We start from the raw sequence: 20,053 nt of genomic DNA, 5'->3' as shown, positions 1-20,053 counted from the left end.
AGAGTTCGGATACTAAACCAAGTTTTATGACACCAAAGACCATCTTCTCTCTACTATATTGTCACTTAGACCCTTTTGAAACAAATAGCAAACAGGGTGAATTTAGGCTAATTTTCAAATTTGCTTTCCATGCTCATTACTTTATAGCATACGATGAAGCTATTTTTCAGTTTTCTCAGTGAATAAAAATATGGACAGAAACAGATTTCTTGAATAAAGAATAAAATTTAACTAGGAAAAGTGACTAAAAGAATTATAATATCTTAAATTTGGAAGGGATGTTAGAGGCCCTCTCTAGTCTAAAATTAAAGCCTTATCTTTAGCCCCTTAGATGGATCCAGCTTCAGCTTGAGCATTTCTAGTGAGGAACGCATACTCTGAGAGAGCCGTTTCATTTACTCAGTCTAATCATTAAAGAGGCCTTCTTTGCTTAGTGGTGAAATCTACCTGCCACTTGTTAATTCTACTTACAACCCTGACCCTACACTGAATAAACATAATCCTCTTAACAGACAACAATCTTTCAAATAACTGAGGACATCCATTATGTTTTTATCATGGGCTTCTGCGTTGAGAATTCTTTTAGCAGAAAAGAAAGTCAATAGATTCTTGGGTAACTAAAGCCTCCCAGTCTTTTCAACAGCTCTTCCATGCCAGTGGTTTTCAAACCGGGACTCCAGTATCTGAGAATACCCAAAGTCCTTCCAAGGGATTGGGATATTTTTAAGGCAATCAATTTCCATATCTTCATTTGCCATAACTGGTCGATCTGAAACAAGTCTGTGATCTGCTGATTTTCCTTTTACAATCTCCACTCACAGGAACCCATCTCAACTGACAAACCACTCACCTATCCTGAGAAGCCATGCCTTAGCTTCAAAGAGACAAACTGGCGAATACAATCTAAGGGACGGAGGGAACCTTGAGAGCAAAACATAGCTTGGGAAAGAAAGGGGCGAGCCATCTTATTTCATCCAGACAACATATTCATGGCAAAGTCTTACCTATTTTAGAATTAGAATCAATAGTAACATGATTGTCACAGGGTTGTCTATTAAGACTTTAATTTTATTTGAAAATGAGTCAGAATTTTTCGGACAGAAAGCGAGTCTGATTTGGCTGACTGGTTTGACAATGATGACTAGTTTTGCCATTAGGTCACATAGCAGGCATTTTCCCAAAAATGGACTGAGATAAAGGTGCAGCTCTACAGTTTTGAAAAAAATATGTTTAAAAGAATATACAAAACAGTGAAAATTACAAGCTCGCAATAAAAGTTTTGTGTATCAACTTAAAAAATGGAGCAAGTACATGGTTTTAAAAATTCTTCTAGTAGGTTTGCTGACAAAGATTTTGAAGGCTGTGACTCTATGACAGAATGTCTAGTCTCCTTCTCACTCTGGTTATCCCCTTCTTGAAGCATACCAGTGTTCTGCTTACTATGAACACTTCAGGAGAATGAGTAGTATACAACACAGTGGGAGTGTGGCTTGGTTCTGAAAAATATATACGGTACTTCTAATTAATGTAGCCAAAGGTTCCATTCAGGGCTTTTGAAGCTGTTGAAACAACTAAAACATTTACATCTTTTTCACATAAGCAGTTACAACTAAGTTCACAGTGATCTTTCTTACACTTTATATTTGAATGAATGAGTTTATATTACTTGGTCTTAAATTTCATCTTCTTGTTTCAGCTCCTTTGCTACAAACTTATAAATATTTAAAAATTTTGATCTAGATATTCAATGTATTAGCTAGCCCTCTGTGGGGGGCAGCTTCTGACATGGCTCCCAGTGGTCACCACCTCCTGGTATTCACACCCTTGTTTAATCCCCTCCCCTTGTGTGTGGGCTGGATCTAGTGACTTATTGCTAACTAAGAATATGGCAGAAGTGATGGTGTATGCTTTGAGATTAGGTTCTAAGATTGACTTCCATCTTGTTCGTACTCTTGCCCTCTTGCTTGCTCACTCTGATGAAGCCAGCTGCCATAGTTGTGAGCTGCGCTATGGAGAGACCTAGTTACAAGGAACCCAGGGCGGCCTCAGGCAAACAGCTCATGAGGAACTAAGGCTCTCAGTCATATAGCCTGCTGCCAATAACCATGTGAGTGAGCTTGGAAGCAGGGCCATCCCCAGTAGAGAGAGCCTTTAAATGACTTCAGCCCCGGCTAACTCCTTGATTACCACCTTATGGGAGACCCTAATCAAAGTCACTGATTAAAAAAATTTGAACAGAATAGGATGCCATCCCATAAAGCTTTATACAATCTCTTTGGACACAATCAGCCAACCAGCTCTAGAACTACCCAAGTTGTCTGATCCTTAGCTCATAATCCTCCATCTTACCAACAATAATTCTGTGAGAAACATGTAAAGTGGCTTATTGAAATCAAGACACACTGTTACCTATAAACTTTCCTCCATATGCCAACATGGTGATTATGTGATAAGAGGAAGATGAGCCTGTTATTACTTGTTTTTAGTTGCTAGAGAGGCTTGTTACATGAAGGACTCTATTTCTATCCCACTTCTTTTCACTAAACCTCCTGTGGTCAGAATTTTCTATTTTGGGCCCTCCTATCCTCCCTTTTTGAACTCTTTTCTTTTTAGAGCCTCTTCTCTAAAGTACGCTAAAAATGTGAGAGTAATACAATACAACCAACTTCTGCTTCCTCAGCCATTGTAAACCTTAAGATGAGATAATCCTTTTATTTTTGTTACTTAGGTCTTTCTAAAAAGATAAGTTCACAACTATTGTTAAATTTTAAGAGAAAAGTATTAGCATTATCCAAACCAATGTTGCTTAAACTTTAACCCTTAAGAAAATAAAATGTACACTCACAATTCAAAAACCATGTAAAGCATTCCATCTGAGCTATATGTCTCCAATAACTCTACAATGTGGGGATGCTTCAGCATATGACAGATACTGGCTTCCCGCTTTAGATCTGCAAAACAAACACACAACATACTTTATTAGGTAGGAACAAGAGACAATCAGAGTGAATGATGAATGAATGGATGTGATCTATGGTAACATGAAGACTTCTCTAACTAAAAAGATGAAATCCCCCATTTACGCTAAGCCTAACTTTTTACCCATTAAAATCTTTGACAACATGACTTTTCCGTATTTTCTTTGCCAGCTTACATCTATATACATTATAGTCAGTTCTTATTAATAAAAATGTAAACAGCACAAATATTTCCCCCGAACTCTTATCATCAAGTTTTGAAATTTATAACTCTTTCTTGATCTTCCAATAAGTAACTCAATTTGCTATTTTGAATTTTACCCCTTTTTCTTAGTTTTTCCCTAAATTGGATAAGAATATCTATTCTTTAGCCTAAAATCTAGCATTTATAGACATACATTGGGGAAGTCATATGGAATAGGGGGCAAAAAAAGGTGTTGTTTAGACAGAAAAGACACCACTCCCAGCATCAAAGTATTTTTTTTTACCTCATCTATGAAATGTGTTGGATAATTCAGGACACTACCCTACAGTGTTATTTTGAAGAACAAATTCAGATAATGAAAGTAAGACTAGTGTGTAAGTTCTGTAATACTATTTGGAAAATAAAACTGTTAATATTAGGTTGGTGCAAAAGTCATTGTGGTTTTTGCAATTATTTTAACCTTTTAAACTGCAATTACTTTTGCACCAACCTAATATCATCATCGTCACCATCATCACATGAAAACAGTTTGGGCATAGGTATCACCTGCCATGTCTACATGGAACAAGGGAATTAAAGCCTTCCTATGTTAATAGTGCTGGGGTGTTACGTTTGCAGATGAATAAAATCCAATATGTCATTTTCATATTTGGAAGTAGAAGGGAGACAGGTAAAGAACAAGGCTAAGGATATACTGCCTAAAGCAAAAGAGATAACATTATTTCCTCTCTGATTTATTAATTCAACTTAGTCTTGTCAACAAGACCAATGGCTGCAGAGGGAACTGTAGAAGACTTATGTAAGGGAAGAATGAGGAAAAGAAGTCAGTAAATTAGAGAAACAGAAGCCACCAGAAAAGGAAGAATCAATAAGACAATATTAAGAAAGTCAAGGGAATAGAGGGAATTGAAGCATGAGCAGTTGGAGAAGGCGGAGAAAAGGCTGTTAAGATTCAGCCAGAAAAGACCATTAGCATTCTGGGCAAGATCAAGTTTTGTGGAGAAGTCAGGTTGGATGGAGGTCAGTATGCAGGAGACCATTATGTAATAATAAATTACAATTTATCATGTCTCTCACTGGGCTAATTACTTAACATAATCATTGTTATATACTGTCCCAATAACCCTGTGAGGTAGTTATTTTACAGATGAGGAAACAGGCTTAGAAGTGTGTTCAAGATCACATAGCTATCACAAGGGGGTAGGTTTGAGCCCTTTCCTGTCCAACTCCATCATTCCAGGTTTAGACATGATCAGATTAGAAGAATCTGGAAGTAGGAAAGGAATAGCAGGGTCAAAGAAGGTTTGATTTGGTTGTCTGTTTTTGCTGTTGTCTTAAAGGGAACGCTGTGTGTTCATAAGTGGCAGTGATGAAAAGCCCAACAGGAACAGGAGTCGGGAAAACTTGGTGCCGGTCCTGCCTCAGTCACTGCTATACTCGTATACCAGCTGACTGCCAAGCTCTACAAATACCTTCCTTACTGCAAATGAAATGGGGAGGGTGATAGGTGATGCGGGACCTGCAGAGTCTTCCAAATCGACTTCAGAGGGCAGTGATAAGATTCAAATGAGAAAATGGATGTGAAAGGACTGTGTAGAGTACAGCACTACAGGTGCGGTAAGGTGGCTCAGTGTTCACCGTAAAGAAAGAGAGATCAGAGGTACATGAAAAATGGTCTCCATCTCCAAAAGTGGTTGGAAAGGTCATGCAGGGGAGGAGAGGTGTGAATCAGGTGTGGGTTTTGTGCTGGGAATTCATAACTATGAGGAAAGCTTTTGACAAGTGTGCTGGAGGGCCAGGCTGAAGCCAGATCACATAAATCAGATGCCTGCACAGTTTTTCTCTTCCCTTCAAGAATGTTCTGCCTCTTGATGCTATGAAAAGCTTAGGAGTTTTATTACCCATTTTTGTTTGTCTCTACCTTCTCATTTTATTAGAAGTCACCCTTTTCATGCCTCTGTTTTCACCTTAGTTTCTTTCTATTTCTTTCTATTCTGTTATAAAAACTGATTTTAATGCAATGCTCTGACATTGGAGTCAAGAAGTAAACAGAGATTGAGTGTTTGACACAGTGAAAACTTGTCTTTCTCCTATTTTCAGTTTATTTTTTATTTTCCCCCTTTCATGTAACTGCTGGTCCAGTCTCTATCACCTAACCACCCTCAAAATAAAGGCAGAATTGCTGGGGACCCTGGCTTCAAAGATTTAAACCATTTAAATGTCACCAAATCTAACATTTCAGGGACTAAAATCAGAACACTGATTGAATAACAAAAACTAACAACATGAAATATATTTGAAATTACAAGGGCAAAAATGCAAAAGATGGCTTACACCTAGGATAATTGTGGCACTATTTTCCATAATCCAAATATTGATTAAATGGGTGTATTAAAAAGCCCAAATAGGAAATCATCGTTTAAAAAACACAAATGCATTATGTATGCATTCTAACTATAGATTCCAAGAACATTAAACTCAAAATGTTTCTTTTAGATGCGAATGTGAATTAAAGATATATGTATTAAGTGCTATTACTTCCTTGCTGATATAGCAAACTAAAAATAGTAGAGGCGTACCTTGTTTTATTGTGCTTTGCTTTATTGCACTTCAAAGATATTGTGTTTTTTATAAATTGAGGGCAAGATCCTCTGCCAGCAAAAAGATTACAACTCGCTTTATGGCGGCAGTCTGGAACCGAACCTACAATATCTCCAAGGTATGCCTGTATTTGCCTACAAATCTCATGAAGCAGGGTAGGAAGGAATTAGAAAGCAGATGGAAATAATTGATTTGAAATAGTGATTATCTGACTGCTTTGAGATACTAGCACAGAACATTCTTGTGAGGGACCTGACCCAGAGTTACCATGCTGCTTGAAAGCGCTGCTTTGTCTACAGTAACTGGTAACTCCATTTTCCCTTGTACTTTTTCTTTCGCTTTGTCATTTCTCAGGGAAATTTTAAAAGATTTAAAAAATAATCTATTTCTATGTTTAGTGCCCTTATATTTAACTATGTTCCTATATTTAATCAATTTATTTCCCTTTAAAAGGGGCACTAGTAATATGGAAAGTAATATTTAATTTTCTGACCAAAATTGGAGAAATACACAAATTAAATCAACCTGCTATATGGCATAAGAACTACTACTCCTACTCTTATTCCTATTTGCACAACTACTAGTTTCCTGAGAAAGTTGGGCCTAAAATTCTTTAAAAAGAAGTTTTCTGGAAAGCATTTATTTTTCATTTCAATATTAGTTGTTATTGTAATAGAATCCTTCATAATATCTTTTATAAGTTGGATGCTAATTTTAGAGTGCCACAATTCTGTAACAAATTAATCTATGGGTCAAAAATAATCTGGGTGCTTACAAATATGATTGAAGAAATGATTTGACATTCTTAGCATTGGGTTAGCAATCTCAACCTCAGTATATAAGAGATCTAAATTTAAGAGTTAGCTTGCCCAGAACCATTCAATAAGGATTTAGATCAGCACTGTCCTATAGAAATACCTATAATACAAGCCACATACATAATTTCAAAATTTCAGTAGCCACATTAAAAGTAAAAACAGGTAAAATTTGTTTTAACATATTTTATACAATCCAGTATATCCAAAGTATTATTATTTCAACATATGACATATTAAAATTATTAATGAAATGTGTTATATTCTCTTTTTGTACTAAGTTTTTTGTGATCCAGTGTGTGTGTTATACTTATGGCACATTGCAATTTGGTTGGCCATATTTTCAAGTGCTCCACAGCCACATGTGGTTAGAGGCTACCAAATTGGAATGGTGCAGCTCTAGATAAACAGACTTGCTTTAATTCTTATCCTCTCCCAATATGACTTCTTCTGCATTTCTTATACTGATATTTGTAAAGTCATTCAGTCACTCAAAAAAAAAAATTTAAACTCAAACGGATGTGTTTTTTAAAAACATTTCCATAGAGGGAAATGCTACAGCTTCTTTAATAACCCAAATCCATCACTGGAATTTCTTCAACATTCTTAATCTACATCCTTTATTTGTTCAGCAGTTTTTAATTACTTTATCTTGCTTAACCTACCAAACACGCAAAGGGTAGTCAACATCCACTTTACAGTGCCCTTTGTACACTTCAAAATTTATTGACTGACCTTAGACTATGCAAGGCAACTTATGAGAGTTTACAACATTTGAGATTTTAAGTGGCACTCTGTAAGTCCTCATTGAATATTTATAATAACCCTTTGAGTTAAATATATCTATTCCCACTTTACAGAGGAAGAAACTGAGGCCTCGGGTTCAGTGAGATAAACAAGTTGTTGAAATCACACAACAGTAAGTAGAAGAAGCAGGACTAATAACCGAAGTCCAGTGCTCTTTATATCGCACCACAATGGCTCCTGGGGTTGTGCAGTTGTTATGATCCAGGCATAAGATCCAGTCACACAACAGTGTTAATGTGGTAACACTGACTTGGGTGAAAAGTTATCATGACTCCTACAGAACCAGCTTATTTCAGCTGCACTGTCACCAGTGATGACCAGAAACTAGACATTAATCTTTTCCTGACAAATACATAAGTATTCTCATTCATTTCCAAATAATTTCCAGGTTGTGTTAGAAACTCAATAGTTAAAATTCACTAAGAGCCGACCCTCCAAATGCTCCTAAAGAATATTCTAATCTAGTCATAGAAATAATTAGGACAAGTACTAATGTGTTCACTTGAATCAATATTAATAATAAAATAAGTAAATGAAAGTCATTATTGACTCAATATGTTTTCCTTGGTGTACTGAAATTAATGACCATATTTTAAGAAAGGAATCCAAGCAGAACCTTGGAAGGATTATAGTACTATAGCAAAGTCAAATTCTGTTGCTAAGCTATGCTGCTGACTAATAACCTTAATTTGAAGACTACAGATCCCAGCTGTCTTTGGCAATAATATAGGTCAGGTTGACTTTAATGAGGCTATCTTCCTATAAATCAGGAGAGCTGACCTTCTCAACTAGTGGATGACCAGAGGCCCAGACAGGCCCACACACCAATCTGGGTTAACTGCAAAATCATTATTTCTTTGATGTTTTTACACATTTTACTACCACCCCATACATTTTACTATCTTTTTTCACATACAAAGAAATCGAAGCAGCTCCTAATTTCTTTGAATTCTTGCCCATTAAAAAAATCCTGATTAAAATGGCGGCGTGAGGTGAGCCTCTGCAAAACTCCCCTGGAATTTACAACTAATCGAACAACAATAACTCCACAAAGGACTCCCTGCACAGCAGACAGGCAAGACGAAGAGGCCCACTACCGAATTCACTGAAAGGTGGGTGAATCCCACCAGCGGGGGAGGAGGGAAGGGAGAAGTGCGGAGACGGAGCCCCGCGAGCGGGCGCAGGACGCAGACCCGGCTCAGTGCTCCGAGCTCGCTGCATCCCGGAGCTACCGCGGCTGCAGGAGAGGGAAGGACTCGGACTGCTAGGGCTCCGCTTATGGCCCGCAGGGCTGAGGGGGCAGCATATAACACGGCTGAACCCAACGCTCACGGCAGAGACCTTGGAGGAAAGACTGAGGGAAGAAGGCTGAAAACGGTGGTTTAAGCCCTCACTGCCGGGCAGAGAACGGAAGCCTTAGGCGCTGAGACCAGCCACCCCCTCCCTACCCTCCCAGAGCTCGCCCCGGGCCCAACTGCCCGGTGCTAGAAGCGGAACAGTAGCAAGGTCAGATCAAAAGTACAGAATATTTGCTGTTCTGAGAACTGTGGACCGCAGACACAGATTCACAGCCCAACTAGTTCCGGCACAGGGGAGGGAGCTGTGCAAGCAGGATCGGCTGTGGTGGTGGTCGCCGCCATTGCTCTGGGCCACCTCTCACAACTCACCCCGCCCCTGGCCCCACCTATCTGGGCAGATCCCTACAGGAGTAAACAGAACTGCTGAAACATACGGGCTCTGAATCTGGTGCAGGAAGAGCTTTGGAACTTAAAAAGCTCTCCGCATACCAACACGGACAATGCGCCCTGTGACCCAAGAACTATTAACAGAGGAGAAGCCCGTCTCCCAGGGAATCCCCCACATTGTGTGAGAAGGTGGAATAGTGCAGAGAAAACATAGCACTACCGTGTGAGAGAAATGAAAGGCTACAGTCGGACAGAAAATAAAACATTCTACCAACAAGTACTGGAAAACAAAAGAAAGACCTCTTCCTATCAACCTGTTGTAGAGGCCACTCCTGTAGATGTCTAGGAAGAGAAATAATAAATCAGTAATTGCCATGAATAACCAAGGCAACAAGACAGCTCAGAAAGAAAGTGAAAAGTCTCCAGAAAAGGAACTGAAAGATATGGAAATATGTGACTTAAACCACAGAGGCTTCAAGATTGCAGTTCTGAAGAAACTCACCGAGATACAAGAAAACACAGAAAGGCAGTTAAATGAACTCAGAAAGGCAATCAAAGAACAACAAGAGCATTTTACGAAAGAGATTGAAATTTTAAAAAAGAACCAAACAGAATTTCTGGAGATTAAGAACTCAATAGAAGAAATTAAGAATGAAATAACCAGCTTAGGTCGTACAGTTGACCAGATGGAGGAAAGAATCAGTGACATCGAAGACAGAAACTTGAAAATTACACAGATGGAAGAAGAAACAGACTTGAGACTTAAAAGAAATGAAAGAACTCTGCAAGAAGTTTCTGACTCCATCAGAAAGAGCAATATAAGAATAATGGGCATATCAGAAGGAGAAGAAAGAGAGAAGGGAACAGAGAATATATTCAAACAAATTGTCGATGAGAACTTCCCAAACTTGTGGACAGAACTGGATCCTCGAATCCAAGAAGCAAATAGAACACCTAATTACCTCAATCCCAACAGGCCTTCTCCAAGGCACATTGTATTGAAGCTGTCTAAAATCAACGACAAAGAAAGAATCCTCAAGGCAGCCAGGGAAAAGAAGACGGTAACCTACAAAGGAAAGCCCATTAGATTATCATCAGATTTTTCAGCAGAAACTCTACAAACCAGGAGGGAGTGGAACCAAATATTCAAACTATTGAAAGAGAGAAATTATGAGCCAAGAATAATGTATCCAGCAAAGATATCCTTTAGATATGAAGGAGGAATAATGTCCTTTCCAGACATACAGAAGCTGAGGGAATTTTCTAATACACGACCTGCACTACAAGGAATACTAAAGAAGGCTATTCGACCACCATCAACAGGGACAATTTGTGGCAACCAAAACATAAAAAGGGGGAGAGTAAAGGCCTGAACCGGAATATGGGAATGGAGAAAGTAAGTGTGCTAAAAAAAATGCAATACTCTAAATATCAAACTTTCTTTTACTTCAACTTAAGGGTAACCACTCAAGAAAAATCCAGAACTGAAATACATACTGTAATAAAAGAAGGAACAGAGGGAAACATTATAGAATACCACCATACAGAAATAACAGACAACAACAAAAAGGCAAAGAAACAATGGAGACACAGCCTTATCGTAAACTAAAGATAGAATGATAGGAAATCCTCACATAACAATAATCACCTTAAATGTAAATGGACTGAACTCACCAATAAAAAAGGTACAGAGTAGCAGATTGGATCAAAAAACTAAACCTAACCATATGCTGTCTCCAAGAGACACATCTCCGCTACAAGGACAAGCATAGACTCAAAGTGAAAGGGTGGGAAATTGATACTCCAAGCAAATGGTACCCAGAGAAAATCAGGTGTAGCCATAAAGATACCAGATGAAACAGACTTCAGGATGAAAAAGATAACAAGAGACAAAGATGGACATTTCATAATGGTAAAGGGGACTATACAACAAGAAGACATAACAGTCATCAATATTTATGCCCCAAATCAGGGAGCACCGAAATGTACCAAGCAACTACTAACAGAACTAAAGGGAGACACTGACCAAAACACAATTATAATAGGGGACCTAAATACATCACTGAAAGCTATGGATAGATCATCCAAACAGAAAATAAATAACGAAATAGCAGCCCTAAATGACACATTAGATGAAATGAACATAATTGACATATATAGGGCACTTCATCCTAAAACATCAGACTATACATTCCTTTCTAGTGTACATGGAACATTCTCAAGGATAGACCATATACTGGGACATAAAATCAGCCACAGCAAATTTAAGAAGATTGAAATCATACCAAGCATATTCTCTGATCACAAGGCTTTGAAATTGGGTATCAACTGCAAAAAGAAAGAAGGAAAAAACACAAATACATGGTGATTAAACAACATACTTTTAAAGAACGACTGGGTCAAAGAAGAAATTAGAGGAGAGATCAAAAGAACATAAAAACAAAAGACAATGAAAATACATCCTACCAAAATTTTTGGGATGCAGTGAAAGCAGTTTTAAGAGGGAAATTTATATCATTACAGGCCTATCTCAAGAAACAAGAAAAATCCCAAATAAATAACCTCATGTTACACCTTTAAGAACTAGAAAAAGAAGAACAAGTGAAACCCAAGGTCAGCAGAAGAAAGGAAATAACAAAAATCAGAGCAGAACTAAATGAAATAGAGAACAAAAAGACAATAGAAAAAATTAATGTGACAAAAAGCTGGTTCTTTGAAAAGATTAACAAAATTGACAAACCCTTGGCTAGACTCATTAAGATAAAAAGAGAGAAGACACCAATTAACAAAATCAGAAATGAAAAAGGGGAAGTTATCACAGACACCACAGAAATACAAAGGGTCATCCAAGAATACCATGAAGGACTATATGCCACCAAATTTAATAACCTAGAAGAAATGGACAAGTTCTTAGAAACATATAGCCTTCCAAGGCTGAACCATGAAGAAGTGGAAAATCTAAACAGACTGATCACCAGTAAGGAAATTGAATCAGTCATCCAAAACCTTCCCAAAAGCAAAAGCCCGGGACCAGATGGCTTCACTAGTAAATTCTACCAAACCTTCAAAGAGGATCTAATACCAATCCTGCTCAAACTCTTCCAAACAATTGAAGAACAGACAGTACTCCCTAACTCATTTTATGAGGCCAACATTACCCTGATACCAAAATCTGGTAAGGACAACACACAAAAAAACTACAGACCAATATCTCTGATGAATACAGATGCAAAAATCCTAAACAAAATTCTAGCAAATCGAATACAACAATGCACTAAAAAGATCATTCAGCACGACCAAGAGGGGTTCATCCCCGGGGCACAAGAATGGTTCAACATCCGCAAATCCATCAATGTGATACATCACATAAACAAAATAAAGGACAAAAATCATATGACTATATCAATTGATGCAGAAAAAGCATTTGACAAGATACAACATCCATTTATGATTAAAACACTTAATAAAATAGGTATAGAAGGAAAATACCTTCACATAATAAAGGCCATATATGACAAGCCCTCAGCTAATCTCATAATTAATGGTGAAAAACTGAAGCCCTTTGCTCTACGTTCAGGAACACGACAGGGCTGTCCCCTATCACCTCTGCTTTTCAACACAGTGTTGGAAGTCCTTGCCAGAGCAATCAGGCAAGAGAAAGAAATAAAAGGCATCCACATTGGGAATGAAGAAGTTAAAATATCACTCTTTGCAGATGACATGATGCTATATATAGAAAACCCTAAAGGCTCCATCAAAAAGCTGTTAGAAACAATCAACAAATATAGTAAAGTTGCTGGCTACAAAATCAACTTACAAAAGTCCACTGCATTCCCATATACTAACAATGAAATCTCAGAAAAAGAAATACAAAAAACAATTCCTTTTGCAATTGCAGCAAAAAGAATAAAATACCTAGGAATAAACTTAACCAAGGATGTGAAGGACCTATATGCTGAACACTATAAGACATTTTGGAAAGAAATTGAAGAAGACACAAAGAGATGGAAAGACATTCCGTGCTCATGGAGTGGAAGAATCAACATAGTTAAAATGGCCATATTACCCAAAGCAATATACAGATTTAATGCAATCCCCATCAAAATCCCAATGGCTCACTTATTTGCGGATTCTAAAGAAAAGAATAAGTGAATGAACTAATCAGAAACAGTTTGGGAGACAATGAGGAAAAACTGAGGGTTGCTAGATGGGCGGGAGGGGTGGAGGGTGGGGGGGACGGTGAGGGGATTGGAGGGCAGTCGGTGACCACAGGATGGCCACGGGGTTTGAAAATTAATCTGGGGAACGTAATTTGGTGGTTACCAGAGCGTAAGGGGGTTGGGGGGGGGATGAGGGTGAGGGGGATCAAATGTATGGTGATGGAAGGGGAGCTGACTCTGGGTGGTGAACACACAGTGTGACTTATGGATGATGTGATACAGAATTGCACACCTGAAATCTATGTAATTATACTAACAATTGTCACCCCAATAAATTAAAAATAAATTAAAAAAAAAATCCCAATGGCATTTTTTAAAAGAAATAGCACAAAAAATCATCAGATTTGTTTGGAACCACAAAAGACCCCGAACAGCCAAAGCAATTTTAAGAAAAAAGAACAGTACTGAAGGTATCACACTCCCTGACTTTAGCTTGTACTACAGGGCTACAATAATCAAAACAGCATGGTATTGGCAGAAAAACAGACTCATAGACCAATGGAATAGAATTGAGAACCCAGAAATAAAACCACACAAATATGGACAGATAATTTTGACAAAGAAGCTAAAAACATACAATGGAGGAAAGACGTCCTCTTCAATAAATGGTGCTGGGAGAATTGGAAAGCCACGTGCAAAAGAATGAAACTGGACTGCTATCTGTCACCATGTACCAAAATTAATTCAAAATGGATCAAAGACTTAAGCATAAGACCTGACACAATAAAGTGCATGGAAGAAAACATAGGTACTAAACTTATGGACCTTGGGTTCAAAGAGCATTTTATGAATTTGACTCCAAAGGCAATGGAAGTAAAAGCTAAAATAAACGAATGGGAGTATATGAAACTTAAAAGTTTCTGCACAGCAAAAGAAACCATCGACAAAATAAAGAGGCAACCAACTGAATGGGAGAAGATTTTTGCAAACAGTGCCTCCGATAAGGGGCTAATATCCAAAATATACAAGGAACTCATGAAATTCAACAACAAAAAAACAAACAACCCAATTGAAAAATGGCCAGAGGACCTGAGGAGACATTTCTCCAAAGAGGACATACAAATGGCAAATAGACATATGAAAAAATGCTCAACATCACTAATCATCAGAGAAATGGAAATAAAAACCACAATGAGATATCACCTCACCCCAGTCAGAATGGCGATCATCAACAAGACAAATAGTAACAAGTGTTGGAGAGGCTGTGGAGAAAAAGGAACCCTCATACACTGTTGGTGGGAATGCAGACTGGTGCAGCCGTTATGGAAGGCAGTGTGGAGGTTCCTCAAAAAATTACGAATAGAATTACTATATGACCCAGCAATCCCTCTCCTGGGTATCTACCCAAAAAATCTGAAAACATCTACACATAAAGACACGTGTGCTCCAATGTTCATTGCAGCTTTGTTTACGGTGGCCAAGACATGGAAACAACCAAAATGTCCTTCGATAGATGAATGGATAAAGAAGTTGTGGTATATATACACAATGGAATATTATACGGCGGTAAGAAAAGATGATATAGGAACATTTGTGACAACATGGATGGATCTTGAGAGTATGACACTAAGCGAAACAAGTCAGACAGAAAAAGCAGAGAACCATATGATTTTACTGATATGTGGTATATAAACCAAAAACAACAAAAGAACAAGACAAACAAATGAGAAACAAAACTCATAGACACAGACAATAGTTTAGTGGTTACCAGAGGGTAAGGGGGGTGAGGAGTGGGAGATGAGGGTAAGGGGGATGAAATATATGGTGATGGAAGGAGAACTGACTCTGGGTGGTGAACACACAATGGGATTTATAGATGATGTAATGCAGAATTGTACACCTGAAATCTATGTAATTTTACTAACAATTGTCACCCCAATAAATTAAGATAAAGAAATAAATAAAATAAAAATCAAAAGAGGAAAGAAAAAAAATGCTATGGCCTAAAATCTTATCTATCAAGTGAATAAAGAAAGGAAGCAGTGTACTGTTAATTGAGAATGTTTGTTTGATGTAAAATTTTTTCTTAAGTAGGCAAAAGTATTAGTTAGAAATCAATCTTATCTGCATTAAGCATTTACAGATTCCTAGGGTTTTGGTACTATATTTCCCAAAGAATTTTCAGTTCTGTTAGGGGCAATGTATATATTAAAGCAGCCTGCCCAGTTGAATACCAAATTTAAACTAAACTCAACATTATATATGTAAAGAATTATCAACTGTAAAACACAATAAAGTTAAATATTGTGAGAACTACTTGTTTTCCCTCTTACTCTTCATTCGGATGTGTTTAGTAAATAATTATCTAAAGTGCCATTTATTTCCTAGGGCTTTATATTTGAAAAACTCCAGGTCATTTCTTATCAATATCGAAGTACTATAAATCATTGAGCTTACTAATTAGATATTAAGAAACATTACAGGCGACCAATTCAATGATCTTTATTAATATTTATCTTCTGAGGTGTTAAAGTGTCCTGAAAGGAGAACTCTTGCTTAAAAGGCATTTGTGGATGAAAGCCAACATTAGGTTAAAAGGAATCAAATTATTTGTCTTTTAGAAGCTATAACTGAGTCCTCTATTCAAGTTGTTACTCAACCATAAATTTGGTGAAAATGTGTTTTAGACTCAACTAGTAAAATAGAAAGATGTTAATTATATGCATAAAAGGAAAAGGCAGAGGTGACTGAAATCTAAATCAAATAAAGTTCCAGCATTAGAGTTATTTTCAAATATATGAATGACCACCATTAAGATCATATTTTTACATTATAAAAATAGAAATACATCTCTAGAAGGCACGATTCCTCTGTTGCATTTCATTTTGGGAAATGTAAACCAAAAAGCTTTACAAAAAGGGAGGAAGATGGGGCATTTTTCTATCATAAAAACCAGACACCTATTTCACAATGGTACTCTTAACTTTGAAAAAAAATCGGAGAAATACCAGTTGATACCTCAATTACTTTTTAATATTAAAGTCTTAAAAAACATACATGTTAGGAGCATGAAGGAACTTTGTGGGATGATAGAGTGTATATACTTGCTAAAACATTGACCTGTAACTTAAACAGTCTCATTTTATTGTGCACAAATTTTTATTCAATAAAGTTTAAAAAGAAAAGTTATTGCAACAAGACAGGGATTCAACTAATATGTCAAGTCAAAAATGTTATTCACAAACTTGTATTTTATACTTTTGTAATTATATTATCTATTATATATTTACATTCTCTTTTTCTTTATTTACTGATAGCTGAGGAGTTCAACGAGTATATGTGGCAGGATAGGCTTCTTATTACTCATTTCCCCCCACACCTCCTTCCTCCAGGGTGGGGCTAGCCCAGGAAATCGTACCAGCAGGAACGAGTCTCCCCAGAAAGCAATTTGTAGTCTGTTTTAATATATAAATAAATGAATGACTGTGGCCAAGATTCTCTATGGCCTAATGAAATAATTATCAAAGTTAAAAAAAGTAATATGGGTTTCCCCATCAGCAGTAGAATCTTGTCAAAAAATCTCATAAAACTAGTATAAAATAAGTTTACAGTAAAACGTAAGTACCAATATGTGACACTTGTTTTGCAAAGGATCAATAAAAATAATAAGCTTTTGTTTTATTGGGGAAGGGGAACAGGACTTTATTGGGGAACAGTGTGTACTTCCAGGACTTTTTTCCAAGTCAAGTTGTTGTCCTTTCAATCTTAGTTGTGGAAGGTGCCATTCAGCTTCAAGATGTTGTCCTTTCAGTCTTAGTTGTGGAGGGCGCAGCTCAGCTCCAGGTCCAACTACCGTTGCTAGTTGTAAGGGGGCGCAGCCCACCATCCCTTGCGGGAGTCGAGGAATTGAACTGGCAGCCTTGTGGTTGAGAGCCCACTGGCCCATGTGGGAATCGAACCGGCAGCCTTCGGAGTTAGGAGCATGGAGCTCCAACCGCCTGAGCCACCGGGCGGCCCAATAATAAGCTGTTTTGATAAATAACAATTTGAAATCAGGGATTATGGATAATCCTGCAGACTCATGGCCTCAACCATCAAATTATTTTTATATTTTATTTTGTTGGTCTACTGCCAAAATCCGATTTGTACATACAGTTTGCAAATGGTTAATAGGTGCGTGAATTTAAACAGCTTGCCATGTAACCTTAATTAAAAAAAAAAACTGATCAAGAAGCTTCAAAGAATAGTAGTAGAATTTTTTTTTGTACCAAAGTGGAATCACTGATAGTAGTTGAAAGTGGCAGAGAGGACACTTTTTGTACACAGTGAAACTCAAGGACTCAGAGAGATATAGGGAACTCTGAAAAGGCTATATTTCTCCTTGTTTCAATAAAATTTTAAGCAAATAATACACTGCTTTACCCTTAGAATACACTGTCTTCATTTAGTCTTTTCTACAAAACCAGGAGGCAGCATCTTTAAGTACCTGAAAATGTGGCAGCTATCTAGATCAGCAATATTTAACTGATTTGGGGCCAGAAACAACTTTATAATCTGTTAAAGTAATAGATGCTCTGTCCCAAAAGACTTTACAGTAAAATTTAAGGGAAGCACAAAAGCCCAAGAGACTTATCTAGATACTGATGTCCAAGGATGAAGATCATGACAGGTAATTACCTAACCCATCTTCTTGAGGTCAACAGAGCACTGTTGAGACTGGAAAGCCACAGAAGCTAGGGCTTCCATGTGTACCCAAATAATGGGCACATTTCGAGGATAACCAATAGTTAGACCAAAAAACATAAGTATATCCCCCATATCATTTTAGCCTCTGCCCAAACCTAGAACTTTACTGTGTGAAATGCATGAAACCACCATAAAGTGTGTTTTTCTTTTTTTTTTTTTTTGAAAAATTACAGAAAGTTCGCTTGGGGACAGTCCATGTGGTCCAATTTCCTGTTTCCCATCTTGATATCAAAACAATACAAACTGTTTACTTATTAGAGTATAATGTTTACACATATAAGTATGTTCTATATTTATGCTAAGGGCTTTCCCCATTTGTTGTAGGTTGAATACCAGAAAATATATTTCTTTTTTTTTAATTAAAGTTTATTGGGGTGACAATTGTTAGTAAAGTTACATAGATTTCAGGTGTAGAATTCTGTATTACATCATCTATAAATCCCATTGTGTGTTCACCACCCAGAGTCAGTTCTCCTTCCATCACCATATATTTGATCCCCTTTACCCTCATCTACCACCCCCCACCCACCTTACCCTCTGGTAACCACTAAACTATTGTCTGTGTCTATGAGTTTTTGTTTCTCATTTGTTTGTCTTGTTCTTTTGTTGTTTTTGGTTCATATACCACATATCAGTGAAATCATATGGTTCTCTGCTTTTTCTGTCTGACTTACTTCGCTTAGCATTATAATCCCAAAATTCATCCATGTTGTCACAAATGGTCCTATTTCATCTTTTCTTACTGCTGAATAGTATTCCATTGTGTATATATACAACTTCTTTATCCATTCATCTATCGAAGGACATTTTGGTTGTTTCCATGTCTTGGCCACCGTAAACAAAGCTGCAATGAACATTGGAGAACACGTGTCTTTATGTGTAGATGTTTTCAGATTATTTGGGTAGATACCCAGGAGAGGGATTGCTGGGTCATATGGTAATTCTATTCGTAATTTTTTGAGGAACCTCCACACTGTCTTCCATAACGGCTGTACCAGTCTGCATTCCCACCAACAATGTATGAGGGTTCCTTTTTCTCCACAGCCTCTCCAACACTTGTTACTATTTGTCTTGTTGATGATAGCCATTCTGACTGGGGTGAGGTGATATCTCATTGTGGTTTTTATTTCCATTTCTCTGATGATTAGTGATGTTGAACAGTTTTTCATATGTCTATTTGCCATTTGTATGTCCTCTTTGGAGAAATGTCTCCTCAGGTCCTCTGGCCATTTTTCAATTGGGTTGTTTATTTTTTTGTTGTTGAGTTTCATGAGTTTCTTGTATATTTTGGATATTAGCCCCTTATCGGAGGTGTTGTTTGCAAATATCTTCTCCCATTCAGTTGGCTGCCTCTTTATTTTGTTGATGGTTTCTTTTGCTGTGCAGAAGCTTTTACGTTTGATATAGTCCCATTCATTATTTTAGCTTTTACTTCCCTTGCCTTTGGAGTCAAATTCATAAAATGTTCTTCGAACCCAAGGTCCGTAAGTTTAGTACCTATGTTTTCTTCTATGCAGTTTATTGTTTCAGGTCTTATGCTTAGGTCTGTGATTCATTTTGAATTAATTTTGGTACAGGGTGACAGATAACAGTCCAGTTTCATTCTTTCGCACATGGCTTTCCAATTCACCCAGCACCATTTATTGAAGAGGCTGTCTTTTCTCCGTTGTATGTTTTTTGCTTCCAGAAAATATATTTCCTTACTCTGTAAAGAATGTACATTTATAATCAACCTGCCTTCTTTCTCGATTTTTTTTTCAATAGCTCTTCTACCATTTCATCAAACTTGCATGTGGGTAAAATATGTTTCCTTTTAAGATAGAAGCAGAGGCTTCTAGCTTCTGAATCACACACAACTGAGTGCAATCCCAGCAAGACAGGATGTTTAGAGCCAGTGAAAACAAGTAGAAGGAAGTCAAGCAGGGCCTTCACCCCTCTATACTTAAGAATCGTCACTTAGTAGTAACAAAAGGCCTAATTCATGTCTCAGTATTATGGGAAACAAAGACAACCAATACCTTATTTAGGTAATTCTAGATAATGGTTTATTTCATAT

At 37.3% G+C, this 20,053-nt stretch overlaps 1 protein-coding gene across 14 annotated transcripts in view; it reads right to left on the bottom strand.

Moving 5' to 3' along the window:
• CASK (calcium/calmodulin dependent serine protein kinase) overlaps positions 1-20,053 on the bottom strand; it is a 392,568-nt gene that overhangs the window by 243,018 nt on the left and 129,497 nt on the right. For all 14 annotated transcript variants that reach the window (XM_033104288.1, XM_033104205.1, XM_033104214.1 and 11 more), the window contains exon 3: positions 2,846-2,951. In XM_033104288.1, coding sequence (XP_032960179.1) covers positions 2,846-2,951 — 106 coding nt within the window. The remainder of the gene's footprint in view (positions 1-2,845; positions 2,952-20,053) is intronic.

The sequence above is a fragment of the Rhinolophus ferrumequinum genome, chromosome X (assembly GCF_004115265.2).
Source record: "Rhinolophus ferrumequinum isolate MPI-CBG mRhiFer1 chromosome X, mRhiFer1_v1.p, whole genome shotgun sequence".
NCBI lineage: Eukaryota > Metazoa > Chordata > Mammalia > Chiroptera > Rhinolophidae > Rhinolophus > Rhinolophus ferrumequinum.
This window is presented reverse-complemented; position numbering and strand designations above follow the sequence as displayed.